Source organism: Podarcis tiliguerta (assembly GCF_965153285.1).
Source record: "Podarcis tiliguerta genome assembly, chromosome: 16".
NCBI lineage: Eukaryota > Metazoa > Chordata > Lepidosauria > Squamata > Lacertidae > Podarcis > Podarcis tiliguerta.
The window spans coordinates 14660980-14676687 of record NC_139549.1 but is presented as its reverse complement, the minus strand read 5'-3'; the positions used below and the strand labels follow the sequence as shown (position 1 = coordinate 14676687).

The following is a 15708-nucleotide window of genomic DNA, read 5'->3' as shown; positions in this document are numbered from 1 at the left end:
TAAGAATAAATAAAATTTATTGGGCTCTTGAACCACTGGACTTCATTTGCTGTTCCACCTCTCCATTTCTGGGCCCAGCAGATGAGCTGTGGCTAATCCTGTGGCAGCCCCTGGATGTGGGCTCTTCCTCAGTGTGAGGAGGAACTCTGCATACCTCCATCGCAAATGACGCTGGCTATCCTAGGGTGGCGCTCCTCTCCAGGTGGCCCTTCCCAGAACTGATGGAGGTAAAGGCTATGCTACTGCTGAGGCACACGGCCCAGAGAGAAGACTACAAGTGGGTTGGTCCTTTTCCTCTCCTCCGCTCGACCCTGAGCTCACACTCGACCTTGAGCTCACACGGCCGCCAGGCCTTCGCTGACAGGCATGTTGATGTGCGCCGTCAGCAGTGGTTCAGGCTCCCCCTCGTGCAACACAAACACCTGCAACACGAAGGAGATGAGAGGAGGGAGGGCCTGTGGTCGGCATGCCAACACAGCGGCCATCTTGGATTGCAAGTCAGCATACAAACTGGGAACAAGGCACAGGGAAGGCAGGCTTTTTCTTTTGACAGGCAAGCCCCCCAAGACTGAAACAACTGGGGAATCAGTGGCATGGGAAGTCAAGGGGCAGGCCTGTCAGGAGTGGGGTGGGGAATCAAAGCAGGAACACTAACCTTAATAATATCCGAGGTCCCTTGTTCGCTCAGACACTCCACAAAGGTGGCCAGAGGGTAATTCAATCCTGGAACCAACATGGGAGTCTGCAGGGAGGCAAGAAAAATGCAGGAAATTCTTATGGCAAGCAGCGTGTTGGGGAAGAGGGCTAAGAGCCCAAGGAGGGAGGCGTGTAGCAAGGGGCAAATCTGTAACTCCAGCTGAGCCTGAGTTAGGGTTTTTGGCCAAGGTTGTTGAGCTATTTTTGCAAAATCTCAATAAAAAAAGTTTTTGAGCTATTTGTAAGGAAATCCATAATAATAATAATAATAATAATAATTTTATTATTTCTACCCCACTCATCTGGCTGGCTTTCAACAGCCGCTCTGGGTGGCTTCCAGCAGAATATTAAAATACAATGATTCATCAAATATTAAAAGCTTCCCTAAACAGGGATAACCTACACTTCCGACATGGGTTGCCATATGTCTGGATTTTCAAGGACATCTTAGTGTTTCCCGCCCGGACACTGCTTCCGACCACCCAATCCCAGCTATGTCCCGAAAATTCCAGACGCATGACAACTCTACTCTGAGAAGGCCGCTGGACTGGTTATACAGGGGGCCTGTGCAAAACATTTAGGAGAGGGAGTCAGGAGGGGAGATCCAATTTAGGAGAAGGATGGAATTACCTTAAAGAAAGGATGCTCTATGGAGTAGAGTTTTTCATCATACAGGAAGCTGATGAGAAGGTTGGCGACTGCACGGGTATCTGACATGTTCTGGAGGTTAAGGGTCAACTTGAAGGTAGGGCCCATGCCCTGGACCTGCAGAAGGGAGAGAAGTGCATTATGGGAATGAGCGTGTGAGACAAAGGGGAATGAGGATGGGCGGGAGGGAAGTGTCTCAGCAATGTCTCAACATTTCATTAAGATGGGACTCTGGGTAATATCCAACCCAAAGGTGCCTCCGGACTTTCACTATTTTTCAGCACATGGGAACTTTAGGTTTGCACAGCCCTAGCACAACAAAAAGAACTGGACATTTTACGGTTTGGAAAGTGATAAGGAAATACAAAATATGGGATGAACAAATGATTAATGGGAAGAGGTATAAACATTCCTGCAAGTAAATCAGAATGAATGCTCATTAATGACCAGATATAATCAAACCTCCTCCTAAGGTCTGTGCAAGAAAATAAGGATGAATTCTCAACAAACAGGTAATCCAGAGGGACCCAAAATCAGATTAGCCCACTGACGCCAATGAACTTGAGCTACTCCAGTTTATTGAGTTCAGTGAGTCTACTGTGAGCATGGCTTAGTTGGATACAACAGCTCAAGCAAAGCCCATCTCAAGAATTCCTAATTTACTCCATTTATTTATTTATTTTTAACTATTTTATTTTCATTTTTAACAAAATTCTTATACATTTAAATCATTTTCAATTTTTACACATTTGAGATTACTTGAATCCCTGGACTTCCCCCAACCTCCCCTAGTTTCCCATTTTTAATTATTCTTTCTATTGCATCTAATCACATTTCCCCAATCCATTTTATCTCTTTGTTAGAACTTTAATTTTGTTTCATTATAAGTGTTATAACAATCCTGCTGGCGTTTTTAAATATTTACAGTGGTCTTTAAGATGCTCTATAATCCCTGCCCCCCATTCTTTACTGAATTTTTCCTCATCATGGTGTCTGATCTTCACTGTCATCTTCACTATTTCGGCACAGTCCATCATCTTGGTTATCCACTCTTCCTTGGCTGGGACCAATTTACTCCTTTTTTAAAAAAGCAGCCCACCTTTTTTCTTGCACCATCCTCTGATTTAACGCACAATTTCCTTTCCTCCCCTCACTCCATCCTGGGGTCACCCCTCCAGCTGTCTTCTCTTTTCCAGGGATTGGCACCATTTTTAAGGAAGCCCGCCTCGATTCAGATCAATCCTGTATTCATTTCCCCCTACCCCCTTCCTCCTCACCACAGCGTTCATCTTCAGCTGCTCCTGCGCCGACTCAGACACAGGCGTCATGTTGCACTGAAGCGCTTGGGCGTAGGCTCGGGCCGCCATGAGTCGGATGCGGCTCAGGTCCGTCTGAAACACCCGGTGCATGGCTGGGCAAGGGCGGGGGATGGGAAGGAAGCAAAGTGAAACAGGGAGGAGGGAGGAGAGAAATGAGACCTTCCCTTGTGCCGTCATCAAAACACCCTCTGCCTGCAGAAATTAGGGGGTCTGTTGTGATAGAGCACTTAGGTCCCAGAATCAATTCTGAGCATCTCTTTCCTGGCTGAGATCACCCATAAACCACGCTCCACATAAAGGTCTTCCTGCACCAGTTTGTATAAGGTAAAGGTAAAGGGACCCCTGACCATTAGGTCCAGTCGTGACCAACACTGGGGTTGTGGCGCTCATCTCGCTCTATAGGCCGAAGGAGCCGGCGTTTGTCCACAGACAGCTTCCGGGTCATGTGGCCAGCATGACTAAGCCGCTTCTGTCAAACCAGAGCAGCACACGGAAACGGTGTTTACCTTCCCGCCGGAGCGGTACCTATTTATATACTTGCACTTTGATGTGCTTTCGAACTGCTAGGTTGGCAGGAGCAGGAACCGAGCAACGGGAGCTCACCCCGTCGCGGGGATTCGAACTTCTGATCGGCAAGTCCTAGACTCTGTGGTTTAACCCACAGCGCCACCCGCGTCCCACCGGTTTGTATTCATAGCCACAAAATATGAACAGGGACTTTTGTGTTTAGCAGAATTCTCGGGGGTTCTTATGCTGCAAGTGTGGAAAAATATGATTAAACACAGTTATGGTATTGAGATGTACAGGACTTGATGAATTGTTTGAATGAAATACTTTGTTCCCATACGCAAGATTGAACTCCAGGCCAAGACCAGCCAGCCCCTATGGAAGGAAGAAGCCTCAACCAAGATGAAGTTTGGCAAAATAAATTATTAAACTATGCAGGACAAATCATTACAAAAAAGGGCAATTGTTTAAAGCATATCTTTAAAGCTTTGTGTACAGATTTTTACATTAGCATAACTTTTAAAAGTCATCTGTAATAAGTTGAAGAAGGTTTTAACATTGGATTGTTAAGTATATAAGATTTTATGGATGTGCATAAACAAGTACATTGTAATGGAACCAAAAGGGGGAGTGGAGGGAAGTCGATCAAAATTCATGGTTTAATTTGGTTATGATTTTTTTCTGTATTTTTTAATTATTTTTGGAAAATCAATAAATTATTATATAAAAAAGGTAAAAAAAAAAAAAACGAACTAGCCATTTTTAAGGTTTATTCAAAGAGAGATTCCTTAAGCCTCTCCATGTGTAAAGAGGAAATGTTTCCTGATCCAGAGACCATAGAGGAAGGAGCTCGGAGTTTGCATCTGGCTGGGATGCTGTGTGCCTGTAAGAGAGGCTGCCATGCTCCGAGACGCCCTGCTCATGCGACTCACCCACGCCACTCTCCCGCTCCCGTAGCGTCTGGTCCACATACAGCTTTGTCTTCTTGGGCACGTTGAGCTTGATGCTCTGGGCGACGGGGGCTCCGACAACCGCATCCCGCTTGTCAAACGTGGCAGTGCGTTTTAGGATCTTGATGATCAGGCCCCCGCCTAGGAGAAGAGCAGAAACTCATGTATGCGACTACAGCGGCAAGAATGCTAAGGTAAAGGTACCCTTGCCCGTACGGGCCAGTCTTGACAGACTCTAGGGTTGTGCGCCCATCTCACTCAAGAGGCCGGGGGCCAGCGCTGTCCGGAGACACTTCCGGGTCACGTGGCCAGCGTGACATCGCTGCTCTGGCGAGCCAGAGCCGCACACGGAACGCCGTTTACCTTCCCGCTAGTAAGCGGTCCCTATTTATCTACTTGCCCCCGGGGGTGCTTTCGAACTGCTAGGTTGGCAGGCGCTGGGACTGAGCAACAGGAGCGCACCCCGCCACGGGGATTTGAACCGCCGACCTTTCGATCGGCAAGCCCTAGGTGCTGAGGCTTTTACCCACAGCGCCACCCGCAAGAATGCTACTCGCCCAAAAATGGAAAGAAGAAGAAGAAGAAGTCCCAGCAAATGAAGAATGGATACAAAAACTTATGGAATATGCAGAAATAGCTAAACTTACAGGAAGGATAAGAAATCAAGACAACAAACTTTTTATAAAATAATGGAAATGGTTTATTGAATATTTACAGATAAGTTGTAAGCAGATAAAAACATTGGCAGGATTCTTGTAATAACCTGCAGTTTCATAAGAGTATATATTTAAAGAAGATGAATAAATGAACAAATTAAGCTAATTTGGATATGTAGAAGATATTAAAAATAAAGTTAAGGAACTGCAGAAAGTGGGGGAAGGAAGTCAAGTTTTGAAATGTCAAAATGATTGTATAATCAGTGAACCATATAAATCTGAAAACTATAAATAATAAAAAAAGAGAGAGAAGGGGGAGAAACGACAGATGGGCGAGGAGTCAAGTAGGACAGGGAAGTGCCTTCACTTGATAGGCTCTCCACCCCTGTTCGATACAACCCACTCCAGCAAGTTTAGACCAACATGACTTTCTCCCAAGAAAGCCTGAGAGATGAGCATCTTCAGCAAAATTCTCAGCTGCAACTCGTTCTTCACAGCTTGGGCTCCATATCAGGAGGGACAACTGCATGCTGCAACCAGACTGTAGCTCTGTAGATTTCAAAGCCTCTATGCTCAGGTGCAGCTTACCCCTGAATGCTACCTGCTGGCTGCCCCCTGGGGAAGGGCAGAAGGTCGGGCTCAGCGCTCTGACTTCACAAGGCACAACATCTGCTCTTACCTTTGGTGGTCATGACAAGCGTGTTATCTTCCCTCCCATAGCGGCCGAAGCAGATGCTGCTGACAACGTCCTGGCAGCAGAAACAGAGAAAAAGAGATGAAGGTGGGTTGCTGCTTTTTGCAGGGAGAAGGAAGACAGGTGGGCTTGTCTTTGGTGTGGCCGTATAGCTTTCCTTTCTTTGATTTGGTCTTTGCCAGTAGTGCAGCACCTGCTTTTCATGCTGAAGGTCTGAGATTCAATCCCCAATGGCCTCTCCAGCTAGGAGGAAGGCTGGGAATGCCCTCTGCCTGAAACCCTGGAGAGCAGTGACCAATCAGTGGTAGCCAATACTGAGCTAGATGGACCAATGGTATGACTTGGCCTTTGTCAGGTTCCCACATCCCTATGGGAGCTCTTTGTCTTCTCATGGCTCTCTCACTGCATCTCCACCCTCCCAGCCCAGGGCACCTCATCTCCTCCCAGGTTGCCTCCCTGCCAGCTCTCCTTCACCTCCTGTGGGTCCTCCTTCTGCCAAGAACAGTCTCCCTCTCCCTGTGTGCTCAGTTCAGGAGCTGAGAAGGGCCAGGAATGGCCCACAGCAGGTCCAGAACAGGTAGGCTGAGTAAGGATACAGCCTGTGAACTGTTACTGAAGAAGGGAACTGTAGGGGAGGCCATCTGCAGCCGGAAGGGTGCCTCCCTGGACCAAGGGAGTTTCTGCTTTGCATGCAGGTTGAGTCCTCAACATCCCCAGTTTGAAAAGGGATCCTGGGCAAGAAGGACCAGTGGTGTGACCAAGTCAAAGGCAAGTTCCAATGCCTTACCAGACCCACATTCAACAGGAGCCATGTTTTCCAGGAACTTACTCAAGGAGTCTTGGTTCTCTAGTTCTCCTGTTTCAATCCCACAGATGACAAACACACATCCCGTTAGAGTGAGGGCTGAGACAGAGCAGCCTGGGCTCAGAGAAACAAACATACAGTCTCACACACAAACACCTCCCCCACCCATGCTGCGACCCAGTGGCGTAGCGTGGGGGGTGCAGGGGGGGCCGGCCGCACCGGGCGCAACATCCGGGGGGGGGGGGCGTTCGCACTCGCAGCTCTCTGCCCCTACCTGGCTCACTCACTCTCTCTCACTGCAGTGCTGGCTGTGCGAATCCGATCCGAGCCGCCGGGTTGCTGCCCACTGTGGAGGGGAGGGTGCCAGGCGTGCGGTGCGGTGCGGAGAGAGAGCGAGGGACTATCTGGGGGAGGGACAGTGCAGCGGGGGGGGGGCGCAAATTACTTGCCTTGCCCCGGGTGCTGACAACCCACGCTACGCCACTGCTGCGACCAGCTCCTGTGCCAAACCACCAGAATGCCCTCATTCAGCCCTGAATGTGGGCACCCCCTGTTCCTGCCTCTCACCTGCGTTTGGATGATGTTCACAAGGTTCTTGTCCTGGTATATGTGCACCTCCATATTGGCCAAGGCGACCAGCACACCATGGAAGCTCTGGAACTTCTCATCTATGAGACTCAAAGTGATGGGGGTGGCTGGCAGTGGGACCACCCAGAGCTTCTTCCCCTGCCACGAGAAAAAGACATTCAGGAACCCGACAGAACAGCTTCTCCGACCTGGCCCCCAATTGATTTCCTTGCTAATTAAGGCCCCCCACTAGGATTACCCTTCTTTTAACAAGATCCTCCTTTAAAACAGAATTGGGCACAGCAATAGCACCACCTGGGGACTACACGCATACACTCACACAACACAATGCCCTTCAATGTACCTTGGCTCCATTCACTTAACTCTAATGCACCTTGAGTTCCAGAAGTGAGCCAAGGTTCAAGTTCAGAGCTGCTGCCTTCAGTTGACAGTTTGAGGTGAGGCAGATTGCCAAAGCTGTGGCCAGTAATTAAAGCTGCCCTCCACCCCATGACCCCACAACCTTCTGAGTAAAGCTTTGAAGGGTTTCGTCGGAGCAGGCCACCACAATGTTCTTTTGGACCCAGGACAAGCCCACGGCTTGAGAACTCAGCTCAATGCAGTATTTATGTCGCTTGGAGTTCCTGCGTGGGAGAGAAAGACAGCAGTGGCAGGTCAAGTCCAGGCCTGGCCTCCTTGTGGTCAGCAAAGCAGGCAACTCCAGTGCCAAGATGGGTGATGCACAAGATATGGGGCATTTCCTTGCCATATTCTTAAGAGCTTGCTCTGAAACATGTCAGCCTCCCTCTTCAACCCATCAGGCCCTCTCTGCCCTCCCAAAACACCCCCAGCAGCTCCTCCTCTGCCCACCTGCGGAGGATGTAGATGCACCCATTACGGCAGGCCACTATGAGCCGATATTCCACATCGTACTGTCCTGTGACGTCCAGAAAGGCTGGCACGCTTGGTACCTTTGTCTGCCATTAAAAAAGAAAAAGAGTGCTGAAGCCGGATACTGCCCCACTGCCTGGCATGTTGCCTCGGCAGGCGCGAGAGGGACCTATTTTAAATAGTCACATCACCAGGATGGGATTGGCAGGTGGGTGGTCACCCCTGGGCAGTTTTGAGGGTTTTCTAGTTGAAACAGACACCCCCATTCATTACCAATATCCCTGCCACTGAAACTCAGCCTCCTGAGATTTCACAGACATGGGCCACAGCATTCAAACCTACAAAATCTAGAAACCTGCTCTTTGTTGTCGTTTTTAAACCAGAAGCCATGCAATCAGTGGAGGTTGGCGCTTACCAGAACTGATAGGGCACAAGGCAACAGTAACTGGAGCCAGACAAGTGCAGCCACACTTCTAAGTAAGGAATCAGTGAAGTGGAGGTTGGCAAAAGCCAGACTAAGGTTGGTGGCGCAGTGTCCCAATTGCCTTCATGGTCTAGCTCCCACTACAGGGAATGGTGAATCCAACAGCTTATTGTTTTAATCATTCATTGCATTTGTATCCCACACTTCCTCCCAGGGAGGAAATTTGTAAAAATATTCCTTTTGCATCCTCATAACATCCCTCGGTGGTAGGTTAAGGCTGAAATATGATGGCTGCCCAAGATCGCCCAGTTAACTTCAGGGTTGGGAGCAAATCTGAAAGCAGATCTCCTCAGTCCCGACTCCAATACTCGATTCCCCCAACATTGTCTTGAATTCTGCAACTGGTTGTTGTGATTGTGAGGAACACCAGAGCGAGTGGCTTCCGCTTAGCCTCAAAGGGCATAAGGCAGAGAACAAAATGGCCCTCTCTTCCCCCTCTTGAAATAAGCATGCTATTGAGCTTCAGAGCACTCTTCTCCAGGGCCTCACCTGCACCAGCATACTGAAGGGCTCAGGATCCAAGATGATGATGTCGCTGTTCTCCGTCCCAAGCACCAGGCAGCTGATAGAGCCCTCGTCTGCCACGCTCTTCTTCAGGGTAGTCATGCAGGTAATCAGTGACTGGAAGGTAAGGAGGGGCAAAGGGGCCACTTTATGCATCAAGAGAGGTGAACCCCAAGGGACTAGGATATGTTTCCCAGCCATGAGCAACTGGTTCTGCAAGTGCACTTCCAACCTGGGACATTTGGGGGCATGGGAACCTTGTGCCTAACCCTTTTGCTACTTGATTGCCCCAAGTTGTGATTTTAAAAGATGTGTCACCTAAGCAAGGCCATTCTTGGCTTCAGGGAAGAGTTGGCAGTATTTGCCTGGGATCAACCCAACAGCATCCCAAACCTCTTCCTCTTCTGGGATGTTCAGGGCAGGAGTGGATATGGAACATCAGAGTACACACCTGGCGCTTGAGCGGCTGCATTTTATACTGGTTCACAAAGGACTCCATCTCAGGAGGGTCAAGGGCCAGGAACCTGCAGAGAAGATGGGGAAGGTGATGAAAGGAGCCCAGGGTCCCAGCCCACACAGGGGGGGGGAGGGAGAGGGAGAGGGGGAGGGGGAGGGGGAGGGGGAGGGAGAGGGAGAGGGAGAGGGAGAGGGAGAGGGAGAGGGAGAGGGAGAGGGAGAGAGACGGCCTTCAACAGAGGATGAAAAAAGGAGACTATTTCTCACAATCAAAGCTGTGTTCCCATCAGCCTGAAACAGAGAACTTGGGCTGGAGTGGGCTTTACAGGAACATCCAAAACTGCCTTGTACTGAGTCAGAGCACTGGCCAATCTAACTCAGTACTGACTACACTGACTGGCAGCAGTTCTCCAGGATTTCTGGCAGGAGCTTTTCCCAGCCCTGCCTGGAGATTCCCAGCCCTGCCCACACCAAAGAACTCACCTCAAGGACTGCACTGACAAGGGCGGCTCCGTATTTTCTTTGTCTGCGTTTTCCCTGTTGAGACACATCAGGCAAGTCAGGAGGGAGAGCCTTGGGCTTCTGTGGCTCATGCCAGTGTGGCCCAGTGAACAGAGCCCTAGGCAAGCTTGTTTGCCTCTGCTTCTCTAGTCAATTAAATGGGAGCTTTCATAGCCCAGAAATGTGGGGGTGACCAAAAAGCGGATTATAAAGCATATTTTTTTGCATGCCAATGTAAGAAATAACACACACCCCTCCGCCTGGCATGCTCTCCATTCCCACCTGCCCCTAGCTGACCCCCAAGCCTTGTTTGCTTATCCTCCTGATGTTTAGAGATGGCTCAGAAGACTTGGTCTCGCCCTGCCCAGCTTCAGAGCTCCTTACCGGATCATCTCCAGTGTCTCCTTCATTGACAGAAGGTCAACCTTGTCCTACCAAGAGAGAAGGAGGACAGTCAACGGCTGCTCCCTACAAGAGAGGCAGACTTAAGAAACTGGAAGGACTGCTGGTGATGAATCAGAAACCAAGAGGGATTTGCACTCCAATTAAACAACTGCATTTATATCCCACTTTTCACCCAAGCAGCTCAGGGTGGCAGACGTGGTTCTCCCCCTTCACATCTGATCCTCACAACAACCTTGTGAAGTAGGTCAGACTGAGAGACGACGACTGGCCCAAGCCGTGAGCTTCACTGCTGAGTGCGATTTGAATCCTGGTCTCCCAGGCCCTAGTTCAACACTCTAACCCAGGAATGGGAAACTGTTTCCAGTCCAAGGGCCACATTCCATCCCAAGTAACTTTCTAGGGCCCAGTGGTGGGCAGAGCCAGCAGCAAAAGTGGATGGAGCCATGGATACAAATTTTATATTTTCATGCAGTTTCAACAAAACCCTTTTTTGCCCTCCATACAGGCACGCAAGAGGCATCATAGAACGTATTCCAGCCTTGCAAAAGCACCCAGGAAGGGAGAAAAAGCAGGTCTAGTAAGGGGTATGGTCTGGGGGTGGAGGCTATGGCCTTGAAAGAGACCCGAGAGCCAGGCAGAGAGGGCTGGAAGTTCACCACTTCTGCTCCAACCACACTGGCCCTCAGGCAGGAAGGATGGGAGGGAAGGTACCTAAAGACCCATGACCAAAGGGGTTCTGGCTAGCAGACAGCTTCCCCAAGCCCTCCCTCCTCTTTCTCACCTCCTTTGCCTGCTCCCAGACATCCTTCTCTGTGGAGTTGACTTCCAAGGGGGGCAGAGCATAGCGGAAGTAGGGCCGCATGTTCTTGTACACGTAGATGTAGGGACCGGCAGCCACCCCCACAGCAGGAACACACAGCTCATGACGCTCCATCAGGAAGGCAGCCACACTTGTGGGCAAGTCCAACAGGACATTCTCGCTCAGGAGGTCCATGCCGTGGTACACCTTCAGCTTCATCTCATGTCCTGTAGGGCCCAGGTCGCCCACCACCAGCTGGGAAAGGGGGAAAGCAAAACAACAACTAGGAGCCTCCTTGAATGAGACCCAAGGATGTGTGTCCCTTTGGAGGCTTTGAAACCTAAATCGATAAACCTAAAAGCCTTTGGAGGCTTTGAAACCTAAATCGATAAACCTAAAAGCAAGCAGGCAAAAGGAACAAAGAGGAGACTAGGAACGTGCACTCAAAATCTACACAAGAAAAATGGTATTCATGCAAGAAAAGCCTATTAGGCCAGATGGAGAGGTAGAGAAAGAAGGGAAGAGGCACCCAAAAGGCAGCAGATTTGCAGGTGTGATGAATATGGGCAGTACAAGAGAAGGGTTCATGGATGTGACAGCAACAGTTCCCTTACCTTACAGTCTCCATCACCATGCAGGTCAGCCAGGGCTGGAAAAGACAGCAGAACCTGTATCAGCCCCATTAAAAAGACCCACACATAAACAGGGGAGAGGGCAGAGGAGCCCCATCCCCCCCCCAAAGCTACTATTTTTATAAGCATACTAGGCAACATCCCCTGTTGAAAGTAAAGTCACCTGGAATTGACTTCACCCCAGAGGCACACCCCTCCATTGTCCCCCAAGATAGACAGATGCAAACAACAGAATTGTGAAGAAAATATAGGTTAATGCAAGTCTCCTGCAGATGCAGGTAAGTCAACAGGGAGGCACACAGCTTTAGCAGAAACTCGGATGCTGGAATGGAAGGAGCTTCTCTGGAGCTGTTCGAAGAGGGAAAATTAACTATATGCTTTCATGAGATCAACAGAAGTGAGTGACTTCCCTTGTTGGAGAACCCCTACTATTGTCCTGAGGCTTTCCATGTGTTTCTTTACCTTTAAATCAAAGCAAACAAAGTAGATACCAGAGAATTTAAGTACTGTATTGTGGTATCTGCTCCATAATCCGAATACTGGTTTGGAAGAAATAACCCACTCAGAATCCTGAAATTCAAGGAAATAATAGACTTCTCCAAAAACCCCAAAATGCCTTGAATTGACACTGTGGGAGAATAACACACCTCCCCCAACCCTTGAAAGCTTTAAAATCAGCCATGTGACCACAGAAGAATCTCCACCATCCAGGAGAAGTAAAAGCAGGTGAGGAAAGGATGCAATGTGGTTGGCGCTACACTTTCCTCAACCACACAGTGGTGTAGCACCCTCTGGTGGAACGAAGGGTGACATGGTGAGCCCAACATTACCATAAGGGGATGGCGCACCTTCTGGTGGGCATGAGGATCAACACTGCTGACCTCGGTTATCCACAATGCCATCGCTTCTTGATGTTGGAATGAGGGGTGCTTCACTAGTCTCTACTGCCCAGAAGATGGGCAAGCTTCAGTCATACAGTCATAGAACCATAGAACCGTAGAGTTGGAAGGGATCCTGAGGGTCATCAAGTCCAACCCCCATTGATCAATGTGGATGATCAACTTTGTTTGCATTAACTTCTACTAGGGCTTCTCAGGCCACTCCCTCAATTTTTCTTCTTAGAGATCCAAATGGTGACACTGGTCAGCACTGGTCAGCCATTGCCTCCCTGTCCAGCCATTCTATGGGTAGAAACTGGGTGCCTCCCTTCCATTGGACAAAAAAAGAAAGACGCAGCTCTGAACATGTGCAGACAGCATTTCCTATACTACTAAGCCACATCTGATCCCCACGTGTCTGCTATTGGAGGCAACAAATTCCAGGACAGAGGATGCAGCCTTATAAAAAGAGTGGTTCTCAGACTGAGTCACTCCTTATTCCCACAATGGTCCAGAGCAATGTTACATTATGGAGCATTCTGGGAGATCTATATGACAGCACCCAGTTGTCTGGTACTGATTCAGAGCTCTGCTGTCAGGTAAACCCACCAAGGCACATTGTAGCAGGAGGTAAAAGGTAAAGGTACCCCTGTCCGTACGGGCCAGTCTTGACAGACTCTAGGCTTGTGCGCTCATCTCACTCTAGAGGCCGGCAGCCAGCGCTGTCCTCAGACACTTCCGGGTCATGTGGCCAGCGTGATGAAGCTGTTCCGGCGAACAGGCACCAGAGCAGCACACGGAACGCCGTTTACCTTCCCGCTATAAAGCAGTACCTATTTATCTACTTGCACTTAAGGGTGCTTTCGAACTGCTAGGTGGGCAGGAGCTGGGACCGAACGACGGGAGCTCACCCCGCCGCGGGGATTCGAACCGCCGACCATGCGATCGGCAAGTCCTAGGCGCTGAGGTTTTACCCACAGCGCCACCTGCGCCCCAGCAGGAGAGGGCCCACCAAAGACCACTCAAGTCTGCTGGGACCTATCCTTGCCTTCCTTCCTTAACCACTTCCACCAAAGCAAGCTGTCACAAAGTAGGCATTGCTCGTGCTGCAGTGCAGAAAACAAAATATGCTTTTACCTACTGCAAATCCAGGGAGAACCAGCAGATAGTCAAAACTATGCCCGTCTCAACCACTGTACATTATGATCGCCATATTCACCCATCAAAACAGGAAAGAGACAATTCTTATTAAGGAGAGAGAAAACGAACTCAGACTTACTGACGCAAGAGGAAAATGTGTAGAGGCTGGCCACTGGGTCGTAGTGGGCATCCAGCCATTTGGAATTGGCTTGAATGCTGCAATGGATGAAGGAAAGGTTGAAAAAATGTACAAAATGAAATATATTGCAGACAGTTTCAGCCCAGAGAGCCAATTCTCTAGGAGTCTCTGTTCACACCTCACCTAAATCCCTCTGAACCATGAAGCTTCCACAGAGTGGTGACAGGCACTCAGAAGTCTTGATTTTCTGCCACAAAAATCAGTGTGTTCTGAAAGAACCCAGGAGTCCTGACTCTGTTTCTTTGTCTTTCTCTCATATACACAATTCCAAGTTGCACCCCTCTTAAAGCTCATTGAGATTCTCTCTCATGCAGCTGGGCAAAGAACTCCTCAAAGTCTTTGAGTCTGCAATTCTGTGCACAAATACCTGGGAACAAGCTCCGTTGAGCTCAATGGGCTGACTTATGAGTCGACATGCCCAGGATTGGTGCTGTTTATTTGTATCCTGTCTTTCATCCAAGGAGCTGGCGGTGTCATACACAGTTCTAAATATATTAAGGATGAGGATGTTCTTGTGAACTAGATGGGTTTATTCTCATTCAAAAATCTATTATGTCCAGCAAACATTTCTCTCCCAGGAGTCAAACAGATACTGATGGGGCAAAGCTCCCACCCGTGCAAAAAAAAAGAATTTGCCCACAATTTTTGCCCCCTTCTTCCCCCCAATATTGTCACTACCCACAGCCAGAAAAATACAAACCAGTTCCTTAGGCAAAACGAATGCGGCAAAAGACTCACTTCCATATTATCTACATGTCCTCATCACCCTGCTATACTGGGGTTTTGAGCAGTTCATCTATGCCTGGTTTACACCTTTTTTATTTAGATGAAGAGGTTGCTCTGTGCGTTTGACAGATGCACTTGGGGGCAGAAACGGAGCAGACAAAGAAGTTCTCTTGTGCACGGAAATGGGCTGATGTTGGGAACCTGCAGCACCTGTTGGATTTCTGCCTGCCTCCGTGGTGCAGCTGCGACAGGGCTCCTCCCCGGGGGTGAGATAGAGGGGGAGGAACTGGTCACAGTGCAGACACGCGTCACCAACCAGGGGGGGTGGAATGGAAACCAAAACAAACGCATGCGCACCCACTTTTCTTCTAGGGAACCCAGGAGTCCGACCTGCAGGCACCAGCCGCCTCCCCCCTCCTCCCTCGCCAGCGCAGGCAAGAATCCTGAAAGCGGGGAGGGGACGGGGGGGCAAGTGAAAAAGAGGAAGGGGGGAGCAGCTGCCCTCCAAAACGCGACCTCTCCGGGCTTTACCCGTCGCCAGCGGCTCCCGAGGACGACGAAGGCAGCGCCGCGGCCGCCATGGATAAGCCAGGGGATCCGTCGCCATGGAAACCCCGCGGGAGCCAATGGGTGCGCCGAGAAAAGGAGTCCCGCCCCTCCCAGCTGAAGTCCGCGCGCTCATAGACTTGCGGAGAGTTTAAGACTAACACGCAAGCACACACCCAAGCAGCTTCCGGGCTGACTTGGCCGGTCCACAGAGCAATTTGAAAAGGATTTGCGACAAAAACTAAGGGCTGGGCCAGATACACCACGAGTACTACGTTGCCTCAAACGCACAGAAGGGGCTCCGAGGGGCCATCTAGTCCAACCCCCTGCAGTGCAGGAATCTCAACTAGCTCATCCATGGCTGGTGGCCATCCAGCCTCTGCTTAAAAACCTCCAGTGAAGGAGAGTCCACCACATTTAGGAGGAGTCCATTCCACAGTTGAACAGCTTTTCCTGTCAGAAAGTTCTTCCCAATGTTGAGTGAGTCGGAATCTCCTTTGTTGTAACTTGAAGCCCTTGGTTTGAGTCCTACCCTCCACAGCAGAACAAAACAAGCTTGCTGCATCTTCCATGTCACAGCCCTTCAGATATTTGCTTCTTCTTCTCCAGGGTAAACATACCCGGCTCCTTCAACTGCACCCCATCTTGGTTGCCCTCCCTATGAACACATTCCAGTTTGTGGGCATACACAATTCTGACCATAAG

At 49.6% G+C, this 15708-nt stretch overlaps 1 protein-coding gene across 7 annotated transcripts; it reads right to left on the bottom strand.

Annotated features, from left to right (window-relative positions):
- Positions 1 to 15113, bottom strand: BBS1 (Bardet-Biedl syndrome 1). 7 transcript variants are annotated; one of them, XM_083417065.1, is made up of 17 exons: positions 14989 to 15113; positions 13672 to 13748; positions 11497 to 11531; positions 10865 to 11137; positions 10063 to 10109; positions 9661 to 9714; positions 9173 to 9245; positions 8707 to 8838; positions 7713 to 7819; positions 7366 to 7486; positions 6843 to 7001; positions 5456 to 5525; positions 4103 to 4261; positions 2622 to 2755; positions 1327 to 1461; positions 656 to 742; positions 1 to 422 (listed from the first exon to the last, which is right to left on the bottom strand). In XM_083417065.1, the coding sequence occupies exons 1-17, from the start codon at positions 15036 to 15038 to the stop codon at positions 336 to 338; spliced, it is 1800 nt and encodes a 599-aa protein (XP_083273191.1). In that variant the 5' UTR covers positions 15039 to 15113; the 3' UTR covers positions 1 to 335. The 7 variants fall into 7 exon arrangements, with proteins under 7 accessions (XP_083273191.1, XP_083273195.1, XP_083273196.1 ...); XM_083417069.1 differs by having other exon boundaries at positions 10865 to 11222; positions 11277 to 11531; positions 14989 to 15073; XM_083417070.1 differs by having other exon boundaries at positions 10865 to 11222; positions 11277 to 11531; positions 14974 to 15066.
- Positions 15114 to 15708: the final 595 nt, after the last annotated feature.

Bases quoted from the DNA above. Each gene is read 5' to 3' on its own strand.
- BBS1 (XM_083417065.1), bottom strand. From the start codon at position 15,038: ATGGCGGCCGCGGCGCTGCCTTCGTCGTCCTCGGGAGCCGCTGGCGAC. The intron at 11,532-13,671 runs GTAAGTCTGAGT...TGTCTTTTCCAG, and splicing joins CACATTTTCCTCTTGCGTCA to CCCTGGCTGACCTGCATGGT. The intron at 423-655 runs GTTAGTGTTCCT...TTCGTGTTGCAG, and splicing joins GGACCTCGGATATTATTAAG to GTGTTTGTGTTGCACGAGGG.